Genomic DNA, 25,895 nt, shown 5'->3' on the forward strand with positions numbered 1-25,895 from the left:
CAGTATTCAGCGTGTCAAAGGTTGTTATCAATTTATATTCCCAAATTCTTCTGTGGTTTTGTAACTTGAAACCACCCTTCAATATCAAAACTCTCATATCTCCTATGTCATGTCCACGGTTAGAGAAGTGCTCAGTTTTGGGACTTTGAATGTAATGATGTAATAAAAAAAGGGGGGTTTTATTGTACAAAAGGGAAAAGAAGAATTGGTGTTGTAATCGTACTGACCCGCAGAAAAATGTATCACGTTATTTATGCTGCATGATTAACACTTGAAAAATAAATAAACAAATGTCAGAATTGATGTGTTTGCTCTTACTGCCCTCTAAAAAAAACGAAGTTTTATTTGTACACAAAAACGTTACCATTAAAAACTACAGTTCACAACGCAACAAAAACAAGCCATTATGTGAAGTGTTGGAGATGCGATATGGCTGAGGGTTCCTTTTCGCACATCTGGTGGGAATGCCCAGTCATTGCTCCTTTCTGGAGGGACGTAGAAAGGGTACTGCGGTCCCTGAAACCGGGTTTTATTCTCTCAGCGGATGGGGGCTTTCTGTGAAAATACTCCTTAAACTTTCATTCCCTGAAAAACAGACTGATTGTGTCCCTCCTGGACGCAGCAAAAGCTTTGATCCCTCTCCACTGGCTACAGAAGATTCCTCCAACTTTAGCTCAATGGAGATAGAAAGTAGACCTAATTTATCATTTAGAAGAACTTTCAAGTTGGTCAAAAGGCAACCATGATGAATTTGTGCAGACGTGGAGTCCTTGGAGGTGTCTCGATCAGAGACCTTAAAGGGGTTGTCTCATGAAATCAAGTGGGGGTATACACTTCTGTATGGCCATATTAATGCACTTTGTAATGTACATTGTGCATTAAATATGTGCCATACAGAAGTTATTCACTTACCTGTTCCGTTGCTAGCGTCCCCGTCTCCATGGATCCGTCTAAAATCGCCTCTTCTGGCGATTTTAGACGCGCTTGCGCTGTGCGGTCTTCTGTGCGGTGAATGGGGCCGCTCGTGCCGGAGAGCTGGTCCTCGTAGCTCCGCCCCGTCACGTGTGCCGATTCCAGCCAATCAGCAGGCTGGAATCGGCAATGGACCGCACAGAGCCCACGGTGCACCATGGGAGAAGACCAGCGGTGCATTGTGGGTGAAGATCCCGGCGGCCATCTTAGTAAGGTAAGGAAGAAGAAGGAAGAAGTCGCCGCAGCGCGGGGATTTGGGTAAGTACTAAACTTTTTTTTTTTTTTTTAACACATGCATTGGGTTTGTCTCGCGCCGAACGGGGGGGCTATTGAAAAAAAAAAAAAAACGTTTCGGCGTGAGACAACCCCTTTAAGGGCTTTAGAAGCTCATGCATTGTTAGACATGTTGTAGGGATGGTGGAGTGGAGTGCCTTCCTGCTCTTTTGGGACATACCACTTTTCCTATTATGAGAGAGTAGCTGAATGGACCTCGGACTGATAAAGACTGGGCTGTTGTCTAACATATTCTAGCCCCCCCCATTCTTTTGGGTTATTTTAATTTGAAAAGATTGGTGGCCCAGAAGGGCTGACTCAAACACAATATATGCTCCAATATATGTTCAACAATCTAGCATTTATTGCTGTATATTTACTCCGTTAAGCAAGACCATGATATATGATGTGTCCCCCTTTGGGACGATATGTGTGTGAATTTTGAAAACCCCAATTAAAGTTTGATTTAAAAAAAAAAAACACATCATACAGCCATGTTGACGGAGAAATAAAGTTATGGCTTTTAAAAAGTGGAGATGAAAAATTGTAGCACACTTTGAGCGAAAATAGACTGTATCCTTAAGGTGTTAATTAGAGATGAGCGAGCGTACTCGGATAAGCCCTACTCGTCCGAGTAATTGGCTTTATCCGAGTACCGCTGTGCTCGGGGCTAAAGATTCGGGTGCCGGCACGGAGCGGGGAGCTGCAGGGGAGAGCGGGGAGGAACGAAGGTAAGAGCTTTTTCTCCTTCTCTCCCGCCCGCTCTCCCCTGCTCCCCGCTGCGACTCACCTGTCAGCCGCAGCGGCACCCGAATCTTTAGCCCCGAGCACAGCGGTACTCGGATAAAGCCAATGGTAACATGTGGGGTATGGGAATATTAGAAGAATATGAACTATCCCAATTTTTCAATTTCATGTGTATTTCCATGTCTTGCATCTATTGCCCATACCTAGAATTACCTTTAACCGGGTTTCCCTCATTGCTTTACTAGTAAAAGTACTCGGTGATAAAACATCTCCCGCAGTCCGGCCCCTTTTACCAACCAATCGATATCCATGGTTTAATAACCTTATCTAATAGGTCATCTTAATATAATATCATAATTGTCTTAACCAATCCAACAATGCCGTTGTATTCATTACTGTTGTGTAGAGGAAGTAATCTCAGGTGTCTTAACATTTTGACCTTTTACGTTTATTTTTCACTTGTAAGGGCTCCTACCCACTAGCGTTTTTTTTCACTGCGAAATTCGCAGGGGTTTTTTTTTCTACAGGGGGTCTATGGGACTTGTAATGTTAAAATCGTGATTTTGCGCGAAATTGCGATTTTGCGCAATTGCGATTTTAGCTTTACAACTCCCATAGCCCAAAGACCCCTGCAGAAAAAAAAAAAAACGCTGCGAATTTCGCAGTAAAAAAAACGCAAGTTGGTAGGAGCCCTAAGGCCTCTTTCCCACGAACGGATTTACGCCGCGTAAGTCGCGGCGAAAATCCGCTGCGTTGCCCGCTGCTATTAGGTTCTATTGAACCTAATAGCACAATGCTCACGATGCGGAATTCCACCGCGGAATTCCGCACGGTGAAATCTCCCGTCCTCACCCGCGGCATGCTCTATTTGCCGCGGGTGTACGCGCTGACGGCTTCCATTGCAGTCAATGGAAGCCGTCCGTTCACGCTATCTCCCGCTGTAACACAAATGGCCGGCGCATCATGTGACGCGGTAGGCGTGTCACATGACGCGGCGGCAGTGGGTGGGGAAGCGTCTTCACGCTATCTTCCGCTGGTAAGTATGGGGTCTCTGGGGGGCGCCGTGACAGGCTTCGCCGCGGAATATTCCACGGCGGAGCCCGTCACGCTCGTGTGAAGCTGGCCTAAGGGTGACTATCCACTAGCGTTTTTTTTACTGCGAAATTCGCAGCATTTTTTTTTTCTGCAGGGGTCTCTGGGCTATGGGACTTGTAAAGCTAAAATTGCGATCGCGCAAAATCGCGATTTCGTGGTAAATGGTGATTTTGCGCAATCGCGATTTTTAACCTTACAAGTCCCATAGACCCCCTGCAGAAAAAAAAAAACGCTCCAAATTTTGCAGTGAAAAAAATCGCTAGTGGGTAGTCACCCTTATAATAATGAACTTCTGTTCTTATTTTGGACTCTTTTAAGAGAATAAATAGGATAGCCACGTGCAGCCAATCTCAGGATAAAATGCACCTATAAAAAGCTGTACATTGCAGCAATTCAAATACATAAATCTTTCGCTGTTACACTCACACAGCATGTGCTAGTTTACCCCGTATTATTCACGATGGAGCCCTATTGTTCTCTATAGATGCGTACAAAATGCTGTACATATGCAATTGTATTGCACATATAAACGTCTGTAGTATGCAATGTCGCCAAGTGACAGAACAAGAAATTTTAAAAAATGAGACCAGGAAGCCTGTGCATGAGCGCATGCGTGAGAAACAATGTTTTACCACATGCTCATGTGCACATATCTTCCAGCCAGAATATGCCGGCCGGTCCCATAGACTCCTATGGGAGCTGCCAGAAAAGAGTAGTGGGAGGAAGTTTCGCACTAGCTCTGTTAAACTTCCTCCTCCTTTTCGCCCCTTGCTGGCCTATGGCATTGGGAGGGAGCAGGACATGATGGGAGCTTAGCAAAGCTAGTGTGCTAATCTCCCACCCAGTCTCACCCTCTCCCATTGCCATCAGCTGGCAAGGGACAGAGAGGGAGATGGAAGGTGGGGGGAGTTTAGCAGAGCCACTGCTAAACTTCCTCCAACCACCCTTTTTCAGTAGCTTCCATAGGAGTCTGTGGGACCGGCCGGTATATTCCGGCTGGAAGATAGCTCCAGACCTATCTTTTCTGGTTGGCGTAAAATTGGCCGGACACAATGTGCTATATATGCGCTATCTTTTTCGGGTGGCCGTTTTTGCGCACCGGAGAATTGCCCATCTGAACGGATGCATTGGAATCCAATGCATCAGATGGTTGCGATTTTTGGCCAACATTTTATGGCGGCAAAATTGCCATCATACAACACTCGTATGAATGCAGCCTGTATCTTATATTTTTCATCATCCCCACAGACGTTTAATTCTTGTAAGCTCTCCTACCGCTTTAGCTTTAATCGTGTGTTATACGTGATTTTTTGTAGCATGAAGAATAGTATTACCTGTAATTTCCTTGCAATTAGGTGCAGTCCTCTCTTTCCCTAGTGTCACATGCCCAATCAGTGAGACAGCTAGGAAATTCATCATGTTTTTTGTCAAAATTACCATCTTGAAATTAATATCATCATTAGGAGATGCAACACATTGCATCTCGGTCTCATCTGTTGCAGTATCTCCGTCTCATCGATGTCATCTATGAAATGATCATATCGTATGTGATGGAGATCCTGATTACACAGCGCTTCACAAAGGGAGGGAAAAAATACAAAAATTGTATACTGTACATGGAGGGAAAGTGGGATGAACTGAACAGATATCTTAAGATGCTTTCAGCTTACAGTATTTGCAACTGATGAGGAAGAAAAAGTAGGGTTTTTTTTTGTGAAGTGGGGGAGGAGTCCTTTCACAAGTTATTGAATTAACCGTGGAAGCTCTATGGGAAGGAAGAGTAAAATTAGAGAATAAAAAGCAATAAAAGTAATAAATGCAGCAAAGAAGTGTTTATTACTGTATTAGCCAAGATCATTTCCAGCGAAGGATTATTAGAAACAAAAACCCGACACCATAAAGGAATCCTATAAAATATCCCATCCTGTAAACTTCTCTTCTTTCAGGATCCTTCACAACTGTTAGAGGAAGAATTTCAGCAGTAGAAGACACACAATGGCTGGAGTCAGGATGACTTATTGGGTACTTATGTCGCCACTGGTGCAGGTAAATGTAACTTTAGGTCCTGATACTCCAGTGTTATGGGACTGGCTGCCAAGATCACAGAGGGACCTTGTTGTGCATCCTCGCTCAGCTGTTGACAGTTCTCCTGCAAAGATACACAAAGATGTCATGTTCCACAATATGAGGCCTCATAAAATCTGATCAAAGTACAGCTTTTTCATAAATATTCCTTGAAATAAAAGCTTTGCTGTGATAGGGTATTTTTTTTCTTTTTTTCCTGAGAGACTTCTTTCATAAATGACTTATTCACTGTAGCAGAAGAATCTAAATTTTCAAATTCACTTTTTTTCACTGGGTAGATTCTAATCTCTGCTAAAACATAACCTTTAATAATATTAAATTTAAAAAATAGAGAAACATTTGACGTCCACACAAAAGTTGGGCACATGGCCACCTATATAAAATCAAAGGGAGGAACAATAGTGCAATGCCTAAAAATGGGTAGATGATGCACTAACAGAACAATCACATCATTTATAGCGAATCCATGGGCATTTTTGGGTATTGCACTATTTTTCCTCCCTTTGATTTTATATAGGTGGCCGTATGCCCACCTTGTGTGTACGTCAGATGTTTCTGTATTTGTTACCTTTAATATTATTAAAGGTTAAGTTTTAGCACAGAGATTAGAATCTACCCAGTGAAATAGTATCTTTCATAAATGAGGTTTATTTGGTATATGTTTTGTACCGGACTTACAAACCCGATAAGCTATAAGATGTTTACACGTGAAAACGGGAAAGGTTTTTCTTCAATTGGCCATTCTAGTAACAGCATATACTTTTACTGGCCCCCAAAGGGGCAGTCAAGGACTATTTAGTTCACTAGTTCAGTGTTGGTAAGAAATCTTATGTAGAGATACTTTCAATCTTAATCAATGGTTCCCTATAAACCAAAGTACAAAAATTAAATAGTTATTGAAACCTGGTACTTCTGTTGTCTTGAAAAAACACATATTCTCATCCTCTGAACATTGGATTTTATCTGAGGCATCACACCAGGTAGATTCCATAGTAGTGCACGATGGGCAGATCACTCCATTAGGGTTAGAGCTTTTTGTTAGAGCTATAAGAGAACAGGAGAAAGAAATAAGAAGTTGACTTATCTGCATAACACATAAACCATAATGTATCAACCTATGAAGAACCTGATGACCTCTACCCTTCTCTTTGATGAAGCAGTTGTCCCTGTGTTAGAGCCTATTAATGTGGCCGGCGAGCGGAGGCAAGCCTTAGCGGAAGAGACCACGGGGTTCTTAACATGGTTGTTACGGGTGGCTCTGTGATCTCTCCGCAACAATGGCGGCAAAAAGTCCAGCTTGGTCGAGCGCAGTGCAAAAAGAACAGGCAAATGTAAACATTAGTGAACAGTCTTATTGGTGTTTTCACGTAATGCCAGTACGTTTTTTCCAGAAAACTGTTGCTCATCATTTAATGAAAGAGTCCACAGACAAAGATAGTTTTCAAAACTGGAGGTACACGATTTTCTTTACTCACAGAATCCAACTTTGATTTTCCAAGAATAAAGCAAAATGATATTTTTAGACACAACACTTCCGGAGGCTTCCTTTTGATTCACCTTTGTTACACACGTTCTTCTAGGAGGCACTTTCCTTCTCGATTCTAGGTGTCTTCAGTCCAAGTTATCTGATAGATGATCCCTGGGCGTACATTCCTGACACGGTGGGTCCACACAATTCCTGCCTTTCCTCGTCAGCTAGCGACTCCTCCCAGTTTGTCATAACAGAAGCTATTACTCTGAGCTTCAGTCCCCGGAGGGCTTCACCCTCCCACTGACACTTCCTCCTCCATCGACTACATCTCTACACACTCTCTTCTCCACTACTCTAGACTCAGCCTCTCAACTACTTCTGAACTATCACAATACCAGACACAACGAACAAGTTAGGTGAGACAGATACACACAAGTATACACAGATACTCACAAGACAGTTTACACAAAACAGACATACACCTACTCTAAAGACACCCCAACTCCGGGCCACTACATTAACATCACAATCAAGACACTTCTTGGTCCCCTTCTCTGTACAGTAAAAAGAAATCAGTGATTGTCCATGCAATACACAGACACAAGAGGTCACACAAGGCATTCTTGTGACTTCCAACTTGGAATGAACAGGCCTGTTTTTTTTTTTCCTTTTGCATGCTAACACTGATCTGTCAGTGCAATTTTTGGTGCTTGTTGCTGCAGGTGATGCCTGTTAGCCTTCCATTATCCTCCTTTATATAAAAACACATGAGCCGCCTCTGGTAACCCTTGAAGAAGCCCCTGTACTGGAGTCATATGTGTGGGGTATCAGCCCAATCCTCCCCTTTGCTCTGGTAAATTCTTTACTCAGTTTGGCTGACCATGCTTTGTGCACTTTATATGTGGCTTGCTTCATCAGTGCTGGTTGTACATCTTTATACCTAGACTGATTCTGCTTTGTGTACAACATATGACACTGTGCACAAAAAGCACAAGTCCACGTTCAGTTGTCTCCGAGAGCCGCACAGCGCTGTTTGTGCTGACATAAGCAGAAAGGGTTGGGGAGCCAGAATGCTGGAGGGGCATGCAGGATGACTGGACAGAGTGACTTGGTGCTTTGAGCGTCTCGCCTCCGTGACTCACGGTGAGCCGATTTGCATATGGCTTGGGGCACAATAAAAGTGCAGTCTTTACAAAAATAAGGAAAGTGCTTGCTGTAATACGCCTGTGACATTTAGGCCGCTTCCACACAGGCAACAAAATTGTGTGATTTTCTTGCAATGCAACAGTGCTACAAATTGTATATATGTGGAGCCCATCCTTTCCAATGGGTACTACCACATGAACAATGTTTTGTAGGATGTCACATTGCGAGAATACAAAATTGTGGCATGCTCTATACAGCTGTGATTTGTGATATTTTGTAGCCCTTGTTTCCTATGGACGGTTTTCGTGCAATGAGATGCAACTTTGACAGTAGGAAATCCTACTGTCAAAGCCCTAAAGTAAGGCCTATGTGCATAAAAAAAATATAAAAAATACATCACCTACCAGGCACTATCATCTCCAGCGCACTTTTCTGTAGACAGCCGGCAGCCCTTCCTGGATTGGAGGTTTAAAATCCCCGCCTCCATGAAACGCATCAATATGGTTGTCACCCCTTGTGGAAGCGTCCTCAGGGCTCAGTCAGATGAGTGTTTTTTGCTGCGCATTTACTTGTGTAAAACGCACGCACAAGACATGTGGCAAAAAATTGCGTCACTCAAATAATTCAGCCATTTATTGAATTCAATGAATGGCTAAACGCTGCCTCTGATTGGCTGAGTGCAGGGTCTAATCGCAGGCAGTGCTCAGCTGTCATTCAATGGCTGAGCATTGCCTCTGATTGGTCACAGCGCACAGCCGATCAGAGGCAGCCCTTTAAGCAGGCTGTGACAGCTGTGGCAGGGGAATTCATCCTCGCGGGGAGTCCCCTTGTCACTGAACACTGTGACAGTGCTGTCACAGTGTTCAGTGATGAGGAGACTCCCCGCGGGGATGAAGAAATCCGTGGCCACAGCTGTCACAGCTGTGGCAGAGGATCGCGGTCTTCTCTGTATGTTGTCAATGTGGACGCCGCTACTGCCGCGGGCCCCATTGATCACATCCAAAGAATCCTGATGCTGCAGTTACGTGCGTTTTGCAATTCACTGTCCTATTTTTGACCTGTGGAAATTTTTTGCGCAGGTAAAAATTGGACATTTGACCACTGCCATTGAAAAGCATTGGTTCTAATAGATGCAAATTGCAAACGCAAAAACATGTGCAGCTAAAAACGCCTGTCTGACTGAGCCCTCATGTGTAATATGCCGGGGAGCGCTGCGGGGCCAGTTTAATATAATGTTGTTTTAAGAATCCCTTTAACAGCCTTTGTAAATGATACATACCTAAGGTATGAGTTACTGTATTTGTATTTTCATATTAGTAATATTTTGCACTTGTGTGTTTATAATAATGTTTATGGGGGTCACTGTTTATTATAGGTGTCTGCTTTTACCTTTTTAAAATTATGGCCTCATGCCCACAGCTGGGTCGGATTCAGACTGCGGAATATCGCAGCGGAATCAGACCCAATGCCCCCAAGAGACCCTATACTCACCTGTCCAGATCCGCCGCAAGTGTCTTGGCAGATGAGCTGGCGTGCATTCGCAGTGCAGCACATGAAGCATCAGCACTGGGCTATGACACATAGTCCCGTGATACTTCCGCAGTACTCACTGCAAACGTATCGTGGAACGGATGACTTCCATTGACTGCAATGAAAGCCGTCCATGCAATTTTCTGCACAAAATAGAACATGCTGCGATTTCCCCCCCTTGAGCGGAAAATCGCAGTTGCTTTCCGCTTGTGGGCAGGGGAGAATCTTTTAACATAGCATGTCTATGGATGGACATTGCTGTGGAATTCGTGGCGGGCGTCCGGCCATGAATTCCGCAGCTATAATCTATTCGTGGGCATTGGGGCTATTTTAGGATTTTTAAATGTTTGTAATTGGTTTCTGGTTGTTTAAATGTGCTGATAATAAAATGTATTTTTCTTTTCTTCCTCTTATAGTTTAATTGTGCATTCTTGTACAAACGTAGTTGGAGATAATGACAGTGCTAATGATGGAGTGACATGCAGCTGAAAAGCACAGGGCCGTAGCGGGGCCCCCCAGAAGGGCCCACAAGGCGAGGCCCTGCATGACAGGATTGTCAGTGAGCAGAGGAAGGCAAAAAGGGGTTAATTTAGATGTAGGAGTGATGAAATTAGTTAGTAGGAGTGGGTAGAAGTGTAGTTCAAATGTGATTGGTGGAGAGCTGATGGAGTGAGGGAATAGAAAGGGTTAAAAGCGGGAGGAGCGTTTAGGCGGGGGCACCATCTTTAAAAAGACAGAGAAGAGAGTCTCACCCACCCTCCCTATAGAGAGGCGTCAGAAAATGGTGTCCTTGAAGGCAGAGTTGGAATTATAAGGTTTAGGGTAGGTTTGAAAATTGTATATCATGTCGTGGCAGGCTGTGGCGGATGGGGGGCGTCCTTCGAAGTGGGTTTTATATTGGGTGGAGGGAGTTATGGTGGGTACGGCCTCACCTGTAAGAATTCCTACCCTGTTGGTTCATCGTGGTTGGGCCTGGTGCATTGGAGAAAGCCAGAGAAGGGATATCGGGTGGACTTGATCAATTTTTGATTTTCTAGCCTCCCAATGGGGGGCCTACTGGTGTCTCCGAGCCGGGGGGGGGGGGGGGGGGTATGGTTGAGGGCAAGGTTCAATTTTTATGTACAAAACACCAGGCCACCTTAAGTTTTGGTTGTGTCACCAAGGGCCTCCTCTCTGTTATTTAAAAGTTGTAATTTGTTATGTTATTCAATAAAATGGCTGCTGTGGCCAAAATATCCCAAAAGAGGACATGGTCTGGTCTATTTATTGGGGGTACTGGAGGAGGGTAGTATGCCTGTGGTGAGTCTGGCATACCCTGGTCATGCATCAAAATGAAGCATGATTGCTGGAGTGGAGCAAACAAATAGGTTTTGCATGGGATCTGTGGGGGATTATGAAAGGGGAAGACAACATTTTTGGCTATTGTAAGGAGCTGAATATTGTACAGACCCGAGTAATATTGTGCCGCATTACCGAATTATACATTATTCCGTAATTATTCAGAATGGTAATTCTGCTGTGCTGGTAAACTAGGAGCTGTAGAGTCTATGAAAGATTTACCAAACCACGTTTCTATTTAGAAAAAAAAAAGCAGTGATGGATGACTTACGTTTGAGAAGACCGGGAGTACAGTTGTCAGAGTTGCAGCATGAAATGCCAACCCCAAATCGTTCTTGCTTTATGCTTATGGTGCCGCTGATGTCGCATTCAGATAAAGGTAGGCATGCTCTGAGCAGCGATTGAGTCATTATTCCCGCTGCAAATAGAAAGATCAAAGATTTCCTCATGTAAATTTCACCCTTCTATTGCCGGGGGCATCTGTGCATTTTGCACCTCCAGTATTTAGGACGAGTTTCAAATTTCTGACATTTACAGATAAAACCTAAATTGTGAAATAAAAAAAAATCATACTGACCAACTGTACCCATATATTTTCTGAGAGTAGACACCTGGCTCATTGTCAAAATGCCACTCAGCACTTTGCATATAGTATACAGACACCTTCATTCAAAATTGTGTTAAATTGTTAATTTGTCATAACAGATGCATAAAAAATGGTATTAGCCAAATATTTGGTGGGTCATATTCACACTGTTTGGTCTTTTTGCAAGATAAGACCTTTCCGTCCACTTTGTTTACCTGGTCTGCCAGGGTAGACCGTTTCTTTTATATGTTTTGTTTGTCTTTACAAGCCACAAATTTTAGTGTTTATTATTATTAAAAGTTATGTTTTAGGCTGGGTTCACACAGGGCGGATTTGCCGTGGAAATTCCACGCGGAATTTCGCCGCGGAAAATCCGCCTGCGGCCGCTAATCTCGGGATTAGCCAGCCATGTGGACGAGATTTCTGAGAAATCTCATCCACACGGGACGGCCAATCCGCTGCGGTAAGTTCGTCTGAAACCACGGCTGCGGCCGCCGCAGCCGCGGTTTCAGAATATGCAGCATGTCCATTCTTTTTTTCTTTCCGCCGCGGCCGCACTCTCCTCTATGGGAGCGCCGGCCGCGGCGGAAAAGCGAGCGTCCGGGCCGCTTCAAAGCCGCCGCAGGTTTTTCCGCGGCGGTTCTCCCGTCGGAAATCTCGCGGTTTCGGCTGCGGCCAAACTGCGGGATTTCCGACGGGAATACACAGCCTTAAGGGAGTATAGCCAGTGAATCTAGCAGCTAAAAATGCAACCCAAGCAAAAAGTTACAAGTACAATAACTCCTAAAATAGAAGGTCAAAATTTGTGTTCATATATATGAACGACACCAGCTAAATGTAAAACAGAACTTACCTTCACTTTTAGTAGTTGCCTAATCTTGGTACTAACAGTTTTCTGCAGGACTTGGAGCGCAGCAGAACCTGACAGGCCGTTCCAGCAATTATCATTCCTGTGCTTTTAAGGAACGAGCATCACTGACTGGAAGTGCGGTAGTTAATGGAGTCGGAGTAGGGCCAGTATTGTCATTACGGCCCACCTCCATTCACAGTAAGCAGGCAGTGGTTCATAATGCAGAAATTAAACAATGAATGAAAAGTGAAAGACGTCCCGTTCGTTGTTCAGTCTGTGCATTTATTTACACTGCAAGATATTTGTTTAGATTCTCACTGGATTGCAGGAATCTGAACAATGATCGTTCCGTGTGAAAGCACCTCTACTGTAGATCTGAACAGTGTAATAACTGGAAGGTCAGCAAAAATAGATAAGAAACAAAAATCAGTATAAACAACACATACAAAAATTAAAAACTCCCCATTAGATTCCAGGACATAAGATGCAGGTAACCGGATGAGGGGGATGAAAATGATTATATCGAAAATGACAGTGGAAACTGAAGCAGATGGTATGGAATATAAATAACCAGAGGAATCTTTTCCCTAATGCTACCTCTCTGTGTCTTCCTTAATCTTTCCCTATTACTGTCCCTAAGTGGCCCTCAGATACATAGTAACATAGTATGTTAGACTGAATGAAGACCATGTCCATCTATTTCAGCCTGTTTCAACCCCCCCTTGTTGGTCCAGAGGAAGAAAAAAAAAAACCAACCACCCAATTTAGCTAATTTGGAGGAAAAAAAAGTCCTTCTTGACTCCATAATGGCAGCAAGAGTAATCCCTGGATCAACATTTGAGATCAACAACCCCACTGGTTGTTTAATGTCTATATCCTGTAATATCCTTCCGCTCTAGAAAGACATCTAGTCCCCTCTTAAACTCTTCTATCGAATTTGCTATCACCACGTCCTCGGGAAGAGAGTTCCACAGTCTCACTGCTCCTACAGTAAAGAACCCCCTTCTATGTTCGTAATGAAACCTGCTTTCTTCAAGACATAGAGGATGCCCTCTTGTTACTGTCGCAGGCCTGGGTATAAACAGATCATGGGAGAGATCCTTGTATTGTCCCCTCATGTATTTATACAGAGTTATTTGATCGCCCCTTAGATGTTTTTTTTTTCCAGGGTAAATAATCCCAATTTTGATAGCCTCTCTGGGTATTCCAGTCCTCCCATTCCAATTATTAATTTAGTTTACCTTCTTTGTACCCCCTCAAGCTCTGCAACATGTTTCCTGAGCACTGGTATCCAGAACTCTACACAGTAATCTATGTGAGCCCTGACAAGTGCCTTATATAGTGGAAGAATAATGTTCTCGTCCATTAACCCTATATATACTTTAATGCACCCCAAGACTTTATTTGCTTTTGCAGCAGCTGATTGGCATTGATTGCTCCAGTTAAATCTACAGTCAACTAGTACCTTGAGGTCTTTTTCCATATCATTTTTTCCCTAGCAGTACCCCTTTTACTGTATATTGGTGACATCCATTTCTCCTGCCGATGTGCATAACCTTACACTTATCAATACTGAACTTCATTTGCCATTTTTCTACCCATGCCATTTTGTATCATCTGCAAATATTGATATTTTACTTCTATCAGGTTATTGATAAATATATTGAACAGAATGGGGCCTAATACTAAATGCTGTGGCACCCCCTAGTGACGGTGGCCCAATCAGAGTACGAACCATTTATTACCACCCTCTGATTTCTATCTCTGAGCAAATAGATGCACACGTTTTCACCCAGACCGAGCTGTCTCATTTTATATATGAACTAGACATGAGCGAGCACCAAAATGCTCAGGTGCTTGTTGCTTGAGTCGAACTTTTTGGAATGCTCAAGAACTTGTTTCGGGTAACAAACCTCATTTTTCAAGGTGACCCATGCTCTGCATAGGGAAGGGTGTGTGAGTCACCTAAAAACATCAGAAAGTGATGGAAACAACACAGACTGTATAGGGAACAGCAGGGGCAGCATGCATGGATGCATCTGAGGCTCCCAGGTCGCACTATTAAGCCAAATTGTGGGCAAGAGCCTGGTGGTCACCCTCCCTAACGAATTACTTGGGCCAGACCATAATCAGAAAGGCATACGCACTGGCACATCTTAGCTAAGCACCACACTAGGTGCAACGAAGGCAAATCACTGTCTATGGGTGACACCGCTGCCTCTTCTCCTGTGTTACATGCTGGCATTGCTGTCCAATTCCCCCAGGATGCAGGCACGAGCCTACGTCCACAGCGTACTCAAATTTTTCCCAGTGCAGCATTCAGCTGTCCTCACAGTCGCTTGATAGCCACACCACCCTTATGTCTATTTATAAGTGCGTATTGGATGAGGAGAACAGGAGACACACACTGCAGAGGGTTGGCAGGGCCTGGCAGCGACCCTCTTTGAAATTGTGGGCAATATCTCACTATGCTGATGAGAATTGATGATATATTAATGTATGATCAGAATTCCAATCCCGTGCCACCCCTGTGACAATATTGTTTGGCCATAAAGGGGACTCAGATGCCAGTACTTCTATCAATCTCCACTAGAGATGAGCGAACGTACTCGGTAAGGCCGATTTTGCAATCGAGCACCGCGATTTTCGAGTACTTTACTACTCGGGTGAAAAGATTCGGGGGGCGCCGTGGGTGAGCGGGGGGTTGCAGAGGGGAGTAGGGGGGGAGAGGGAGAGAGAGAGGGCTCCTCCCTGTTCCGTGCTGCTACCCCCCGCTCCACCACGCCACTCCCCCCGGCGACCCCCGAATCTTTTCACCCGAGTAGCGAAGTACTCGAAAATCGCGGTGCTCGATTGCAAAATCGGCCTTACCGAGTACGTTCGCTCATCTCTAATCTCCACAATTCAACAATGCATTCTAAAACCAAAGATTAGTTTGAAGCAGGAGGTGTCGCAAAAGTAGCCACCACAGGTATACAGTGATCCTGTAAAAGTCTCATTAAATCAGTTACGCTTCCTGTGAACGCTGCAATCCAGTATCTCGCATAACTGTGGTAAAATGAGAGCTAATACATGCCAACCAGCGCTGTTTACCACTCAGGGTATTTTACATCTGCTTAAATCCAAAAATAGACAGTGTAGAATTAGTTCTGTCTTGCTATACAGTGCTGATCAGAATTCCAATGCCCATGCCACCTCTGTCACAAAATTGCCAGGAGACCCAAAAGGGGACTCAGATGCCAGTACTTCTACCCATCTACACAATTCAGCAACGCATTCTAAAACCAAAGATTGGTTTGAAGCAGGAGGTGTCGCAAAAGTTGTCACCACAGGTATACAGTGAACCTGTGGAAGTCTCATTAAATCAGTAAAGCTTCCTTTTGATCGCTTCGAGGACAGTGAGACACATGAAGAAATTTGATTGGCCAAAGCAGGACCCTGCGCTGCACAATGGATCGAGAGCAGATTTTATATACCAACGATCGCAGACCCTCAGGGATGTGTGTGTTTCTCAGGCATAAACCAATCCGGCTGTTTATGACTCAGAGTATTTTACGTCCACTTAAATCCAAAAACAGACAGTGTACAATGAGTTCTGTCTTGTTATACAGTGCTGATCATAATTGCAATCCCATACCATCTCCATCACAAAATTGTAAGGAGCCACAAACGTAGCCATAAAGTGGACTCAGATGCCAGTACTTCTACCCATCTCCACAATTCAACAACGCATTCTAAAACAAAAGATTTGTTTTAAGCAGGAGGTGTCACAAAAATTTGCCACCACAGGTATACATTAAAACTGTCAATATTTCATGAAATTAGTTACGCTTCCTTTGATCGCTACAAGGACAGTCGGACACATGAGGCATTTTGAGTGGCCAAAGCAGGACAATTCATTCTGTCTAGGTATCAGATAGCTGGACACTGCGCTGGGATACATTTGTGGACTCGGTGGGCGTATGATGCTGGAACCAGCACGTTTGCTAAACTGTAGTGGTGAACCTCTTCAAAATTGATGGCGAGAACCTGGAGGTGGCCCTCCGAAAAAAATAGTTTTGACATTGGCTGGAGGCAGCCCTGGTAAAAAAAAAAAAATGTTTTTAAAGAGCCTATGGGGCCCTCTGAAGAATTGGCTGTTCAGCATGCTGACATGCTGGTTTAGGAGGAGGAGAAGGATAGATCAAGCAACTTCTATCAACGGGACACACAGTTGGGCCTATTATGCAGATGCTTTCAGCAAAAAACAAATAAAAGAATGAAAAATAAGAGGAATGTTGTTAGTTCCTATTTAGTCTGATTACACCAGTAGCAGTATACTGTATAAAACCGGTAACAGTATGCAGTATACAGCCAGGGTGCTTGTGAATGCTTTGTGCACACTACTGGTCCCAGGCAGCCAAACTGATGATTCACAATAGTGAAGTTGTAGTCTTATAAAGGAGTGTTAGGTTCCAATTATTCCAATCCTATGCCACCTCCGTCACAAAATTTAATGAGCCACAAACGGGGGCATAAAACGGACTCAGATGCCAGTACTTATACATATCTCCACAATTCAACAAACCATTCTACAACAAAACATTTTTTACCCAGCGTACAGGTGAACCCCTGAAAGATTTGTTTACCAAAAGTATAGGCAAACCCTTGAAAGATTTGTGTACCAAGAGTATAGGTGAACCCCTGAAACATTTGTGTACCAAGACTATATAGGCAAACCCCTGAAACATTTGTTGACCAAGAGTATAAGGCGAACCCTTGAAACATTTGTGTACCAAGAGTATAGAACCCCAGAAACAATTGCTTTTATCAAGAGTATAGGTGAACCCCTTAAAAATTTGTTTCAAGAGTATAGGCGAACCCCTGAAAAATTTGTGTACCAAGACTATATAGGTGAACCCCAGAAAAATGTGCATACCAAGAGTATAGGCGAACCCCAGAAACAATTGCCTTACCAAGAGTATAGGCAACCCCCTTAAAAATTTTGTTTTCCAAGAGTATAGGCACACCCCTGAGACATTTGTGTTCCAAGAGTATAGGCAAACGCCTGAAAAATTTGTGTACCAAAACTATAGGTGAACCCCCCAAAAATTTGTATACCAAGAGTATAGGCGAACTCCAGAAGCAATTGCTTTACCAAGAGTATAGGGGAACCCCTTAAAAATTTGTGTTCCAAGAGTATAGGCAAATCCCTGAAAATTTTGTTGACCAAGAGTATAGGTGAACCCCTTAAAAATTTGTGTATCAAGAGTATAGGCGAGCCCCAGAAAAATTTGTTTACCCTTAGTGCAGGTGAACCCCTGAATTTTTTTTTTAACATAGAGCTCTTACTTGCTTAATTTGCTAACCGAGCCTAGAGGCAGCCTTCCAAAAAATTAGTTTTTACAGAGCCTTTTGGCCCTCTGAAAAATTGGCTGTTCCGCGTGCTGACATGCTGGATTAGAAGGAGGAGGAGGAAGATCAGAGAAGATTAGACCAAGCTAATTCTCCCCCTTTTTGGGGTGATAGAGGGTGCATGGTTCTCCTGTACCAGCTTAAAGAATCTTTTGTTAAGCTGCTTTCCACTGGTGGAGAAGAGAAGTCTGGGGAAATCCAGCCTTTGTTCATCTTAATAAGTGTAAGCCTGTCGGTGCTGTCAGTTGATAGGCATGAATGCTTATCCGCGATAATCTCCCCAGCAGCACTAAGCACCCTCTCTGATAACACGCTAGCGGCTGGGCAGGCCAGCACCTCTAAGAAGTACAGCGCAAGTTCGTGCCACGTGTCCAGCTTTGACACCCAATAGTTGTATGGAGCAGAGGGATCACAGAGGACATTGGTGCAGTTGGCTATATTCTCCCTCACCACCTTTTTACACTGTTCCATCCTAGTCAGCCTAGACTGGGCAGTGGTGATATAGTCTGGCTGGGGTGCCATAAAACTGGCAAAGGCCTAGGAGAGTGTTCCACTGCCTGAGCTGGACATGCTGCCTCTTCCCTCCATCTCCCCTGCTAGTTGGCCCACTGAACTACGTCCTCTACCACTAGCGTTGTCAGATGAAAACTTTAGTATCAGCTTTTCCACCAGTGCCTTGTGGTATTGCATCACTCTTGTACTCCTTTCCTCTTCGGGAATGAGAATGGAAAGGTTCTCCTTATACCATGGGTTGAGAAGGGTGAACACCCAGTAATCCGTGTTGGCCAGAATGCGTCCAACGCGAGGGTCACGGGAAAGCAGCTTAACATGAAGTCAGACATGTGTGCCAGAGTCTCGGTACGCAACACATCGCTGTCCTCACTAGAAGGATGACTCTCAGCCTCCTCCTCTTCAGCCAATACATGCTGAACCGATGTGAGGGAAGTAGCATGGATACCCTCAGCAGTGTGAGCAGCGGTCTCTTGCCCCATCTCCTCCTCCTCAGACGTGAGGGTGGTCTGGCTATCAAGCGACGTATTGTCATCCCCCATCTCCCGTTCTATCCGCAATGTGTCGGCCTTAATGCTTAGCAGTGATCTTCTTAGCAGGCAAAGCAGCGGGATGGTTATGCTGATAATGGCCACATCACTGCTCACCATTTGTGTAGACTCCTCAAAGTTTCCTAACACCTGACAGATGTCAGACATCCATGCCCACTCTTCTGTGAAAAAGTGTAGAGGCTGACCTCCACCCCGACGGGCATGGTATTGGACAATGGCTCTACGCTGCTCATAAACCCTGGCCAACATGTACAATGTTGAATTCCAGCTCATTGGCACGTTGCACAACAGTCAGTGAACTGTCAGCTAGAAGGTCTGTTGAAGTATCCTAAGGATGGCAGCATCCGTGGTGGACTTTCTGAAATGTGCGCACACGCGACGCACCTTGCTGGGCAGCTCAGAAAAATTGGGGTAGTTTTTAAGAAAGCGCTGAACTACCAGATTGAAGACGTGGGCCAGGCATGGCACATGTGTTAGTCTACCAAGCTACAGAGCCGCCACTAAGCTACGCCCATTGTCACACATGACCATGCCTGGTTGGAGGTTTAGTGGCGAAAGCCACAGATCTTTCTGCGCTGTCAAACCCTGTAACAGCTCTTGGGTGGTGTGCCTGTTGTCACCTAAGCTCAGGAGTTTCAGCATGGCCTGTTGACACTTCCCCACAGCAGTGCTGCAGCGCCTCAAGCTACTGACTGAAGGCAACATGCTCACAGATGGTAATTGAGAGGTGGAGGAGGTGGGGGGGTTGGAGGAGGGGGCATAATAAGCCGGAGAAACCATGACAATCCTCGGTGTGGGTAGCACATGAGCGGACCCAGGGTAAGACTTGGTCCCAGCCGCCACCAGGTTAACCCAATGTGCCATCAGAGAGATGTAGTGTCCCTGCCCGCCAGCACTTGTCTACGTGTCGGTGGTTATGTGGACATTCCCAGTAACCACATTGGTGAGGGCATGGTTCATATTCCTAGACACGTGATGGTGTAGGACGGGAACGGCACAGCGGGAAAAACTGAGTAGTGTGGAGCGGTCATCGCCATGAGGTTGCGGAAAACTGCACTTTTGACCACCCTATATAGCAGCATCTCCAGGCTCAGCAGTTTGCTTATTTGCATATTTAGCGATTGTGCATGCGAGTTGGTGACTGCATATTTGCGCGTGCACTCTAAGGCTTCTCTAATGGGCAGCTAAACTCTCTGGGACACATTGGTGAAGGCAGTGGAGGACTGTGCAGCCGAAGGGGTGGAAGCAGGGCGGGAGACGCTCGTGCTTGCATCCTGGTAGGGGGATTGAATCTTAGTGCCAGCATGTGAGGCGGGGGAAGAGGCAGTGGTGTGACCCACAGGCGCTGAATGGCCTGTGTTCTACCTCGTCGGGTGCTTAGCAATCATATGTCTGCGCATGCTGGTGGTGGTCAGGTTGGTAGTGGTGGCTCCCCTGCTGATCTTGGTTTGGCACAGGTTGCACACCACTGTTCGTCGGTCGTCCGCGCTCTCAGAAAAAAACATCCAGACCTTCGAACACCTAGCCCTCTGCACAGGAGCTTGCCACGAGGAGGTGCTGTGGGCAACTGTTGAGGGATTAGTATCTCTGGCCCTGCCTCTCCTTCTGGCCACCCCACTGCCTCTTCCAACCTGTTCTGGTGCTGCAGTTGCCTCACCCTTAAAAGTGTGGTCCTCAGTAGGCTTACCAACCTAGTTCGGGTCAGTCACCTCATCATCCACCAGCTCTTCCTCTGACTCCTCAGTGTGCTCCTCCCTCAGGCTTAATGACCTAACAACAACCTCACTGACAGAAAACTGTATCTCATCATCATCATCCACAAATACCTCTTGAGACACTACTTGGAAGTCCCCACCCTCATTACCCTGAGACTGTGAAAGGTCCAAATTTTGGGCATCGGTCACGACAAACTCCTCAGGTGGCTCAATAACCATTTTTTTCTGACTCAGGGAAGGGACCCGAGAACAGTTCCTGGGAATCTGCCTGTTCAGAATCTCTTCTTTGCCTGGAGTGACCAGGCTGGGAGGAAGGAGGAGTAGCGTGAGGATTCAGAGGTCCAGTCCCTTGGCTAGCGTGAGTTGGATAAATTAGTGGACGTGTTACCCGCTATCAACGTCATCACCTGCTTGCACTGTTGTGCTTTTAATAATGGTCTACCACGCGGACCTGCAAACTGTAAGATGAAGCTAGGGAGCGTAGATTCACGGCATTCTACTTCTCCCTCAGCAGCAAGCACTGTCTCTCCCCGTCCAGGACCTCGATCTCTGCCCACACCCTCATTCGGACGCCCACGTCCTCGACCCTTACCCCTGATCTACATCATGTTGGATAATGCACTTGGTCAAAATGCTACACAAACTGTGAGTTATTTTGCGTACGCTTCTAGGCCAAAATGGACACCGTAAACTGAGTATAGTGTTGTTAGATAGTGTGGATTGACAGGACCCATACAGGGGTATATAGCATAGGCTTTGAGCCCCAAAAAGACCAATTTAAACAGTGTATGCTGTTGTTAGATAGCGTGGATTGACAGCACCCACCCACGGGTATGTAGCGTTTGCTTTGAGACCCCCCCCCCCCATTTGTTTTAAACAGTGTATACCGTTGTTATATAGTATGGATTGACAGCACCCACACACGGGTATGCAGCGTTCACCTTGAGCCCCCCCCAAAAAAATTTAAAAAATATAAATGATAGGAGTTTTGTTAATTCCTATCTAGCCTCTGTACACCACTAACAGTATACTGCATAAAACTGGTAACAGTGTGCAGTATACAGCCGTAATGCTTGCGAATAGTTGGTGCGCACTACTGCTCTCAGCCAGCCAAACTGCACATGAATAAAAGAGGACTTGTAGTCCCAAAAAGGACTGTTGGGTTCTTGTACAGTGGATCCCTCCCTAAACGAAACCTCTAACCCACACTTTCACTCTCCCTGATTAGCAGCAGCTCTGTCCCTGAACTAATCCAGCCTGTGTGTGAGGCGAGCATCAAGTGACCTGAGTTTTTATGCTCGTAGGTCACCTGTTCCGGCCAGCCAGTCACTGCTATAGACGTGAACAGGGTTGCACGGCATAGCCAGAGATGCCAAAGCCTTCCCTGCATGTTTATTGGCTAAAAAAAAGGCGTAAAACATGTGGGGAGGAGAGGGTAAAATTTTCTTGAGCACCTCGTGGTGCTCGGCTCGAGTAACGTTTACATCGAGCAGGCTAATGCTCGAACGAGCATCAAGCTCGGATGAGCATGCTCGCTCATCTCTAATATCAACCTATTATGCGGCAAGGTGTCAAATGCTTTAAATCCAGACATATGGGATCAATAGGCTCTCCACGGTCCAGCCTAGAACTTAATTCATCGTTGAAGCTGATCAAATTGGTTTGACATGATCGACCCCCCCCTCATAAACACATGCTGATGAGGGGTTATACCGCTGTTTTCCTTGTGTTGTTCTAGGATGGCGACTCTCAGAAACCCCTTGAATATTTTTCCAATTATTGACGTGAGACTTACCGGCCTGTAGTTACCAGGCTCTCTTTTTGACCCCTTTTTGATATTGGAACCACATTGGCAATGCAGCAAGCCAGTGGTTAAACCCCTGTCTCAATAGCGTCCATAAATATAAGTTATAGCAGTCCAGCTATCACGTCACTTAGTTTCCTTGGAGCTCTTTGGTGTAATCCTTCTGGGCCCGGAGATTTATTGATTTTAATCCTTTTTAACTGGCTTTGCACTTCCTCCTGTGTTAGGCAAGCAATATTTAGCAGGGGGTTCATTTTATTCCCCTGCATCTCGTGTGACATTTTTTTTTCATTCGTGAATACACTTAAAAATAAACTATTTAATAGATTTGCCTTACCCCCATCATCTTCTAAGGTTTCTTCATTATTTGTTAAAGGGCCAGTGAATAGTTTAGGCCTATTTTTGCTTTTTTTTGCAATCAGTCTGTCTGCCTCCTTCTTAGCAATTTTGATCTTTTCTTTACATGTTTTGTTTTTTCCCCATATGATTTTAACTCTTCTTTGCTGCCTTTTTTGTTTTAGTAGTTGAAACGCTTTCTTTTTTTCGTGTATTGCCCTCCTTACTGTCTTGTAAAACTTTTGCTTTTAACTGCTCATCTGAGGCAATTAGGGTGTTTTTAAACTCCTCCCATTTGTCATCTGTACTGCTATTTATGAGGATGTTGTCCCAATTAATGTTGCCGATTAGTAGTTCTGAGCTGATCAAATATTGCTTTACTAAAGTTTAGTTTTTTTGTTGCTCCCTGATAAGATTTCCTACTGAACTATAGCTGGAATTTGATTATATTGTGGTCACTTTTTCCCAAGTGTCCCTGCACCTGCACCCCCGTGATTCGGCCCAATTTATTAGTTAATAGTAATTCCAGAGTGGCCCTTCCCCTAGTTGGCTCCTGCACAAGCTGGATAAGGTAAAGCCCCCTCCTCCTTCTCCTCCACTATGTCCACCTCTCAATTAAGAAGTGTGAGCACGTCGCCAGCAGTCGGTAGCTCGCGGTGCAGCATCACAGCGGTGGGCAAGCGTCAGCAAGCCGTGCTGAAACTAATCAGCCTAGGTGACAAGAGGCACATGGCCCCCGAGCTGCTGCAGGGTCTGACAGAGCAGACCGACCTCTGGCTTTCGCCACTGAGCCTGCAACCGGGCATGGTCGTGTGTGACAACGGCCGTAACAATGGCTCTGCAGCCTCTCATACACGTGCCATGCCTGGCCCATGTCTTCAATCTGATGGTTCAGCAGTTCTGAAAAACTACCTCCACTTGTCTGACCTACTTGGCAAGGTGTGCTGCGTATGCGCACATTTCCGCAAGTCCACCACGGACGCTGCCACCCTGAGGACCCTGCAACAGTGGTTTCAGCTGCCAGAGCACCGACTGCTGTGCGACAAGCCCACACGCTGGAATTCTACGCAGCACATGTTGGCCAGGCTGTATGAGCAGCGTAGAGCAATAGTAGAATACAAGCTGCAACATGGGTGGCATAGTGGTAGTCAGCCTCCGCAATTCTTTACTGAGGAGTGGGCATATATGGCAGATATCTGCCAGGTCCTTGGAAACTTTGAGGAGTCTATGCAGATGGTGAGCGATGCTGCAATCATTAGCGTTACCATCCCACTGCTTTGCCTGCTGAGAAGTTCACTGCAAAGCATAAAGGCTAATGCTATGCAGTTGGAACAGAAGACGGGGGATGACAGTATGTCGCTTGATAGCCAGACTACCCTCATGTCTATATCTCAATGCGTTTTGGAGGAGGGGGAGTAGCAGGAGGAGGAGGGGGAAGAGACAGCTGGGCACACTGCAGAGGGTAACCATGCTGCTTGCCTCTCATCTGTTCAGCGTGTATGGGCTGAAAAGGAGGAGGATCCTGAAAGTCATCTTCCTAGTAAGGACAGCGATGTGTTGCGTACTGGTACCCTGGCACACATGGCTGACTTCATGTTAGGCTGCCTTTCTCGTGATCCTCGAATTAGACGCATTCTGGCCACTAGGAATTACTGGGTGTACACCCTTCTCGACCCACGATATAAGGGTAACCTTTCCACTCTCATTCCCGAAGAGAAAAGGGGTTCGAGAGTAATGCAATACCACAGGACCCTGGTGGACAAACTGATGGTAAACTTCCCATCTGACAGAGCTAGCGGCAGAAGGCGCAGTTCCGAGGGCCAAGTAGCAGGGGAGGCCTTTGCCAGCTTTATGGCTCCCCAGCAAGACTGCGTCACTACTCCCCAGTCAAGGCTGAGTCGGAGGGAGCACTGTAAAAAGATGGTGAGGGAGTACGCATCCGGTCGTACCACCATCCTCCGTGATGCCTCAGCTCCATACAACTATTGGGTGTCAAAGCTGGACACGTGGCATGAACTTGCGCTGTATGCCCTGGAGGTGCTGGCTTGCCCTGCGGCTAGCGTCTTGTCAGAGAGGGTGTTTAGTACAGCTGGGGGAATCATCACGGACAAGCATACCCGCCTGTCAACTGCCAGTGCCGACATGCTTACACTCATAAAGATGAACAAAGCCTGGATTTCCCCAGACTTCTCTTCTCCACCGGCGGAGAACAGCGGAACCTAAAGATTCTTTTCACTGCAACTGCAGATAAAAGCACTCTTCTATATCACCGGTAAAACGGGGCATTTAGCTTTGTTAATCTGTCTCTGACATTAGTCCTCCTCCTGCTACTCCTCCTCCAGAAACAATATGTCATCGCGCTGAACGGCCAATTTTTCTCTGGCCCAAAAGGCTCATCTACATCTACCAATGTTTATACAATTTTTCAAAGTTTCAAAAGTATTGAGACTGTAACATGAACCAATTTTTTCAACAGGGCTGCCTACAGGCTCTGTTACAAATTAAGCAACAGTGAGCTGTATCTTTAAAAAAATGTTTATGGGTTTCACCTGCCCTCTCGGTTGATAAATTTTTGAGAGGTACACTTGTACTCTTGGTACACTAATTTTTGGGGCCCACACCTACACTCTTAGCCAACTAATTTTCCTGGCCTTCGCCTACGCTCATGGTATCCCAATGTTCCAGAGGTTGGCCTATACTATTACTACAGAAGTTTTACTGGGGTCTGCGGATACTGCTGCTACATAACTGTTACTGGGGTCTGCCTATACTTCTGCCACATAAATGTTAAAGGGGTCTGCCTATACTTCTGCCACGTAAATGTTACAGGGGGTCTGTTTATACTGCTGCTACAGAAATGTTACTGGGGTCTGCCTATACTTCTACTACAGACATGTTATAGGGGTCTGCCTATGCTTCTGCAACAGAAATGTTACAGGGGTCTGCTTATACTGCTGCAACAGAAATGTTACAGGGGTCTGCCTATACTGCTGCTACATAAATGTTACTGGGGTCTGCCTATACTGTTACTACAGAAATGTTACTCGGCTCTGTCTATACTGTTACAACAGAAATGTTACTGGGGTCTGTCTATACTGTTACTACTGAAATGTTACAAATACTGGGCTCTGCCTGTACTGCTGCTACTGAAATGTTACAGGGGTCTGCATATACTGCTGCTACACAAATGTTACATGCGTCTGCCAATACTGCTGCTACATAAATGTTACAGGGGTCTGCCTATACTTCTGCTAATGAAATATTACTGGGGTCTGTCTATACTGTTACTACAGAAATGTTAATGGGGTCTCCCTACACTTCTGCAACATAACTGTTACCGGGGTCAGCTTATACCTTTGCTACAGAAATATTACAGGGGTCTGTGTATACTAAGGGTGCACTAAGTCTTCCCATCGCTGTGTTCTACCCATCAGGCCCCCAAAAAACACCCTGACTTACTAGGGCATGGATTGTGGGCCGAGGCCAACATGT

At 45.3% G+C, this 25,895-nt stretch overlaps 1 protein-coding gene across 1 annotated transcript in view; it reads right to left on the reverse strand.

Moving 5' to 3' along the window:
• Window positions 1–4,904: 4,904 nt before the first annotated feature.
• Window positions 4,905–25,895, reverse strand: part of LOC136631997 (phospholipase A2 inhibitor and Ly6/PLAUR domain-containing protein-like) — a 37,288-nt gene continuing 16,297 nt past the window's right edge. The window contains exons 3-5 of the mRNA XM_066606526.1: window positions 10,929–11,075; window positions 6,076–6,216; window positions 4,905–5,236 (exon numbers count right to left, since the gene is read on the reverse strand). Of these exons, the coding sequence (XP_066462623.1) occupies window positions 5,103–5,236; window positions 6,076–6,216; window positions 10,929–11,075 (422 nt within the window). The 3' untranslated portion in view covers window positions 4,905–5,102. The remainder of the gene's footprint in view (window positions 5,237–6,075; window positions 6,217–10,928; window positions 11,076–25,895) is intronic.

Source organism: Eleutherodactylus coqui, chromosome 6, assembly GCF_035609145.1.
Source record: "Eleutherodactylus coqui strain aEleCoq1 chromosome 6, aEleCoq1.hap1, whole genome shotgun sequence".
Classification (NCBI taxonomy): domain Eukaryota; kingdom Metazoa; phylum Chordata; class Amphibia; order Anura; family Eleutherodactylidae; genus Eleutherodactylus; species Eleutherodactylus coqui.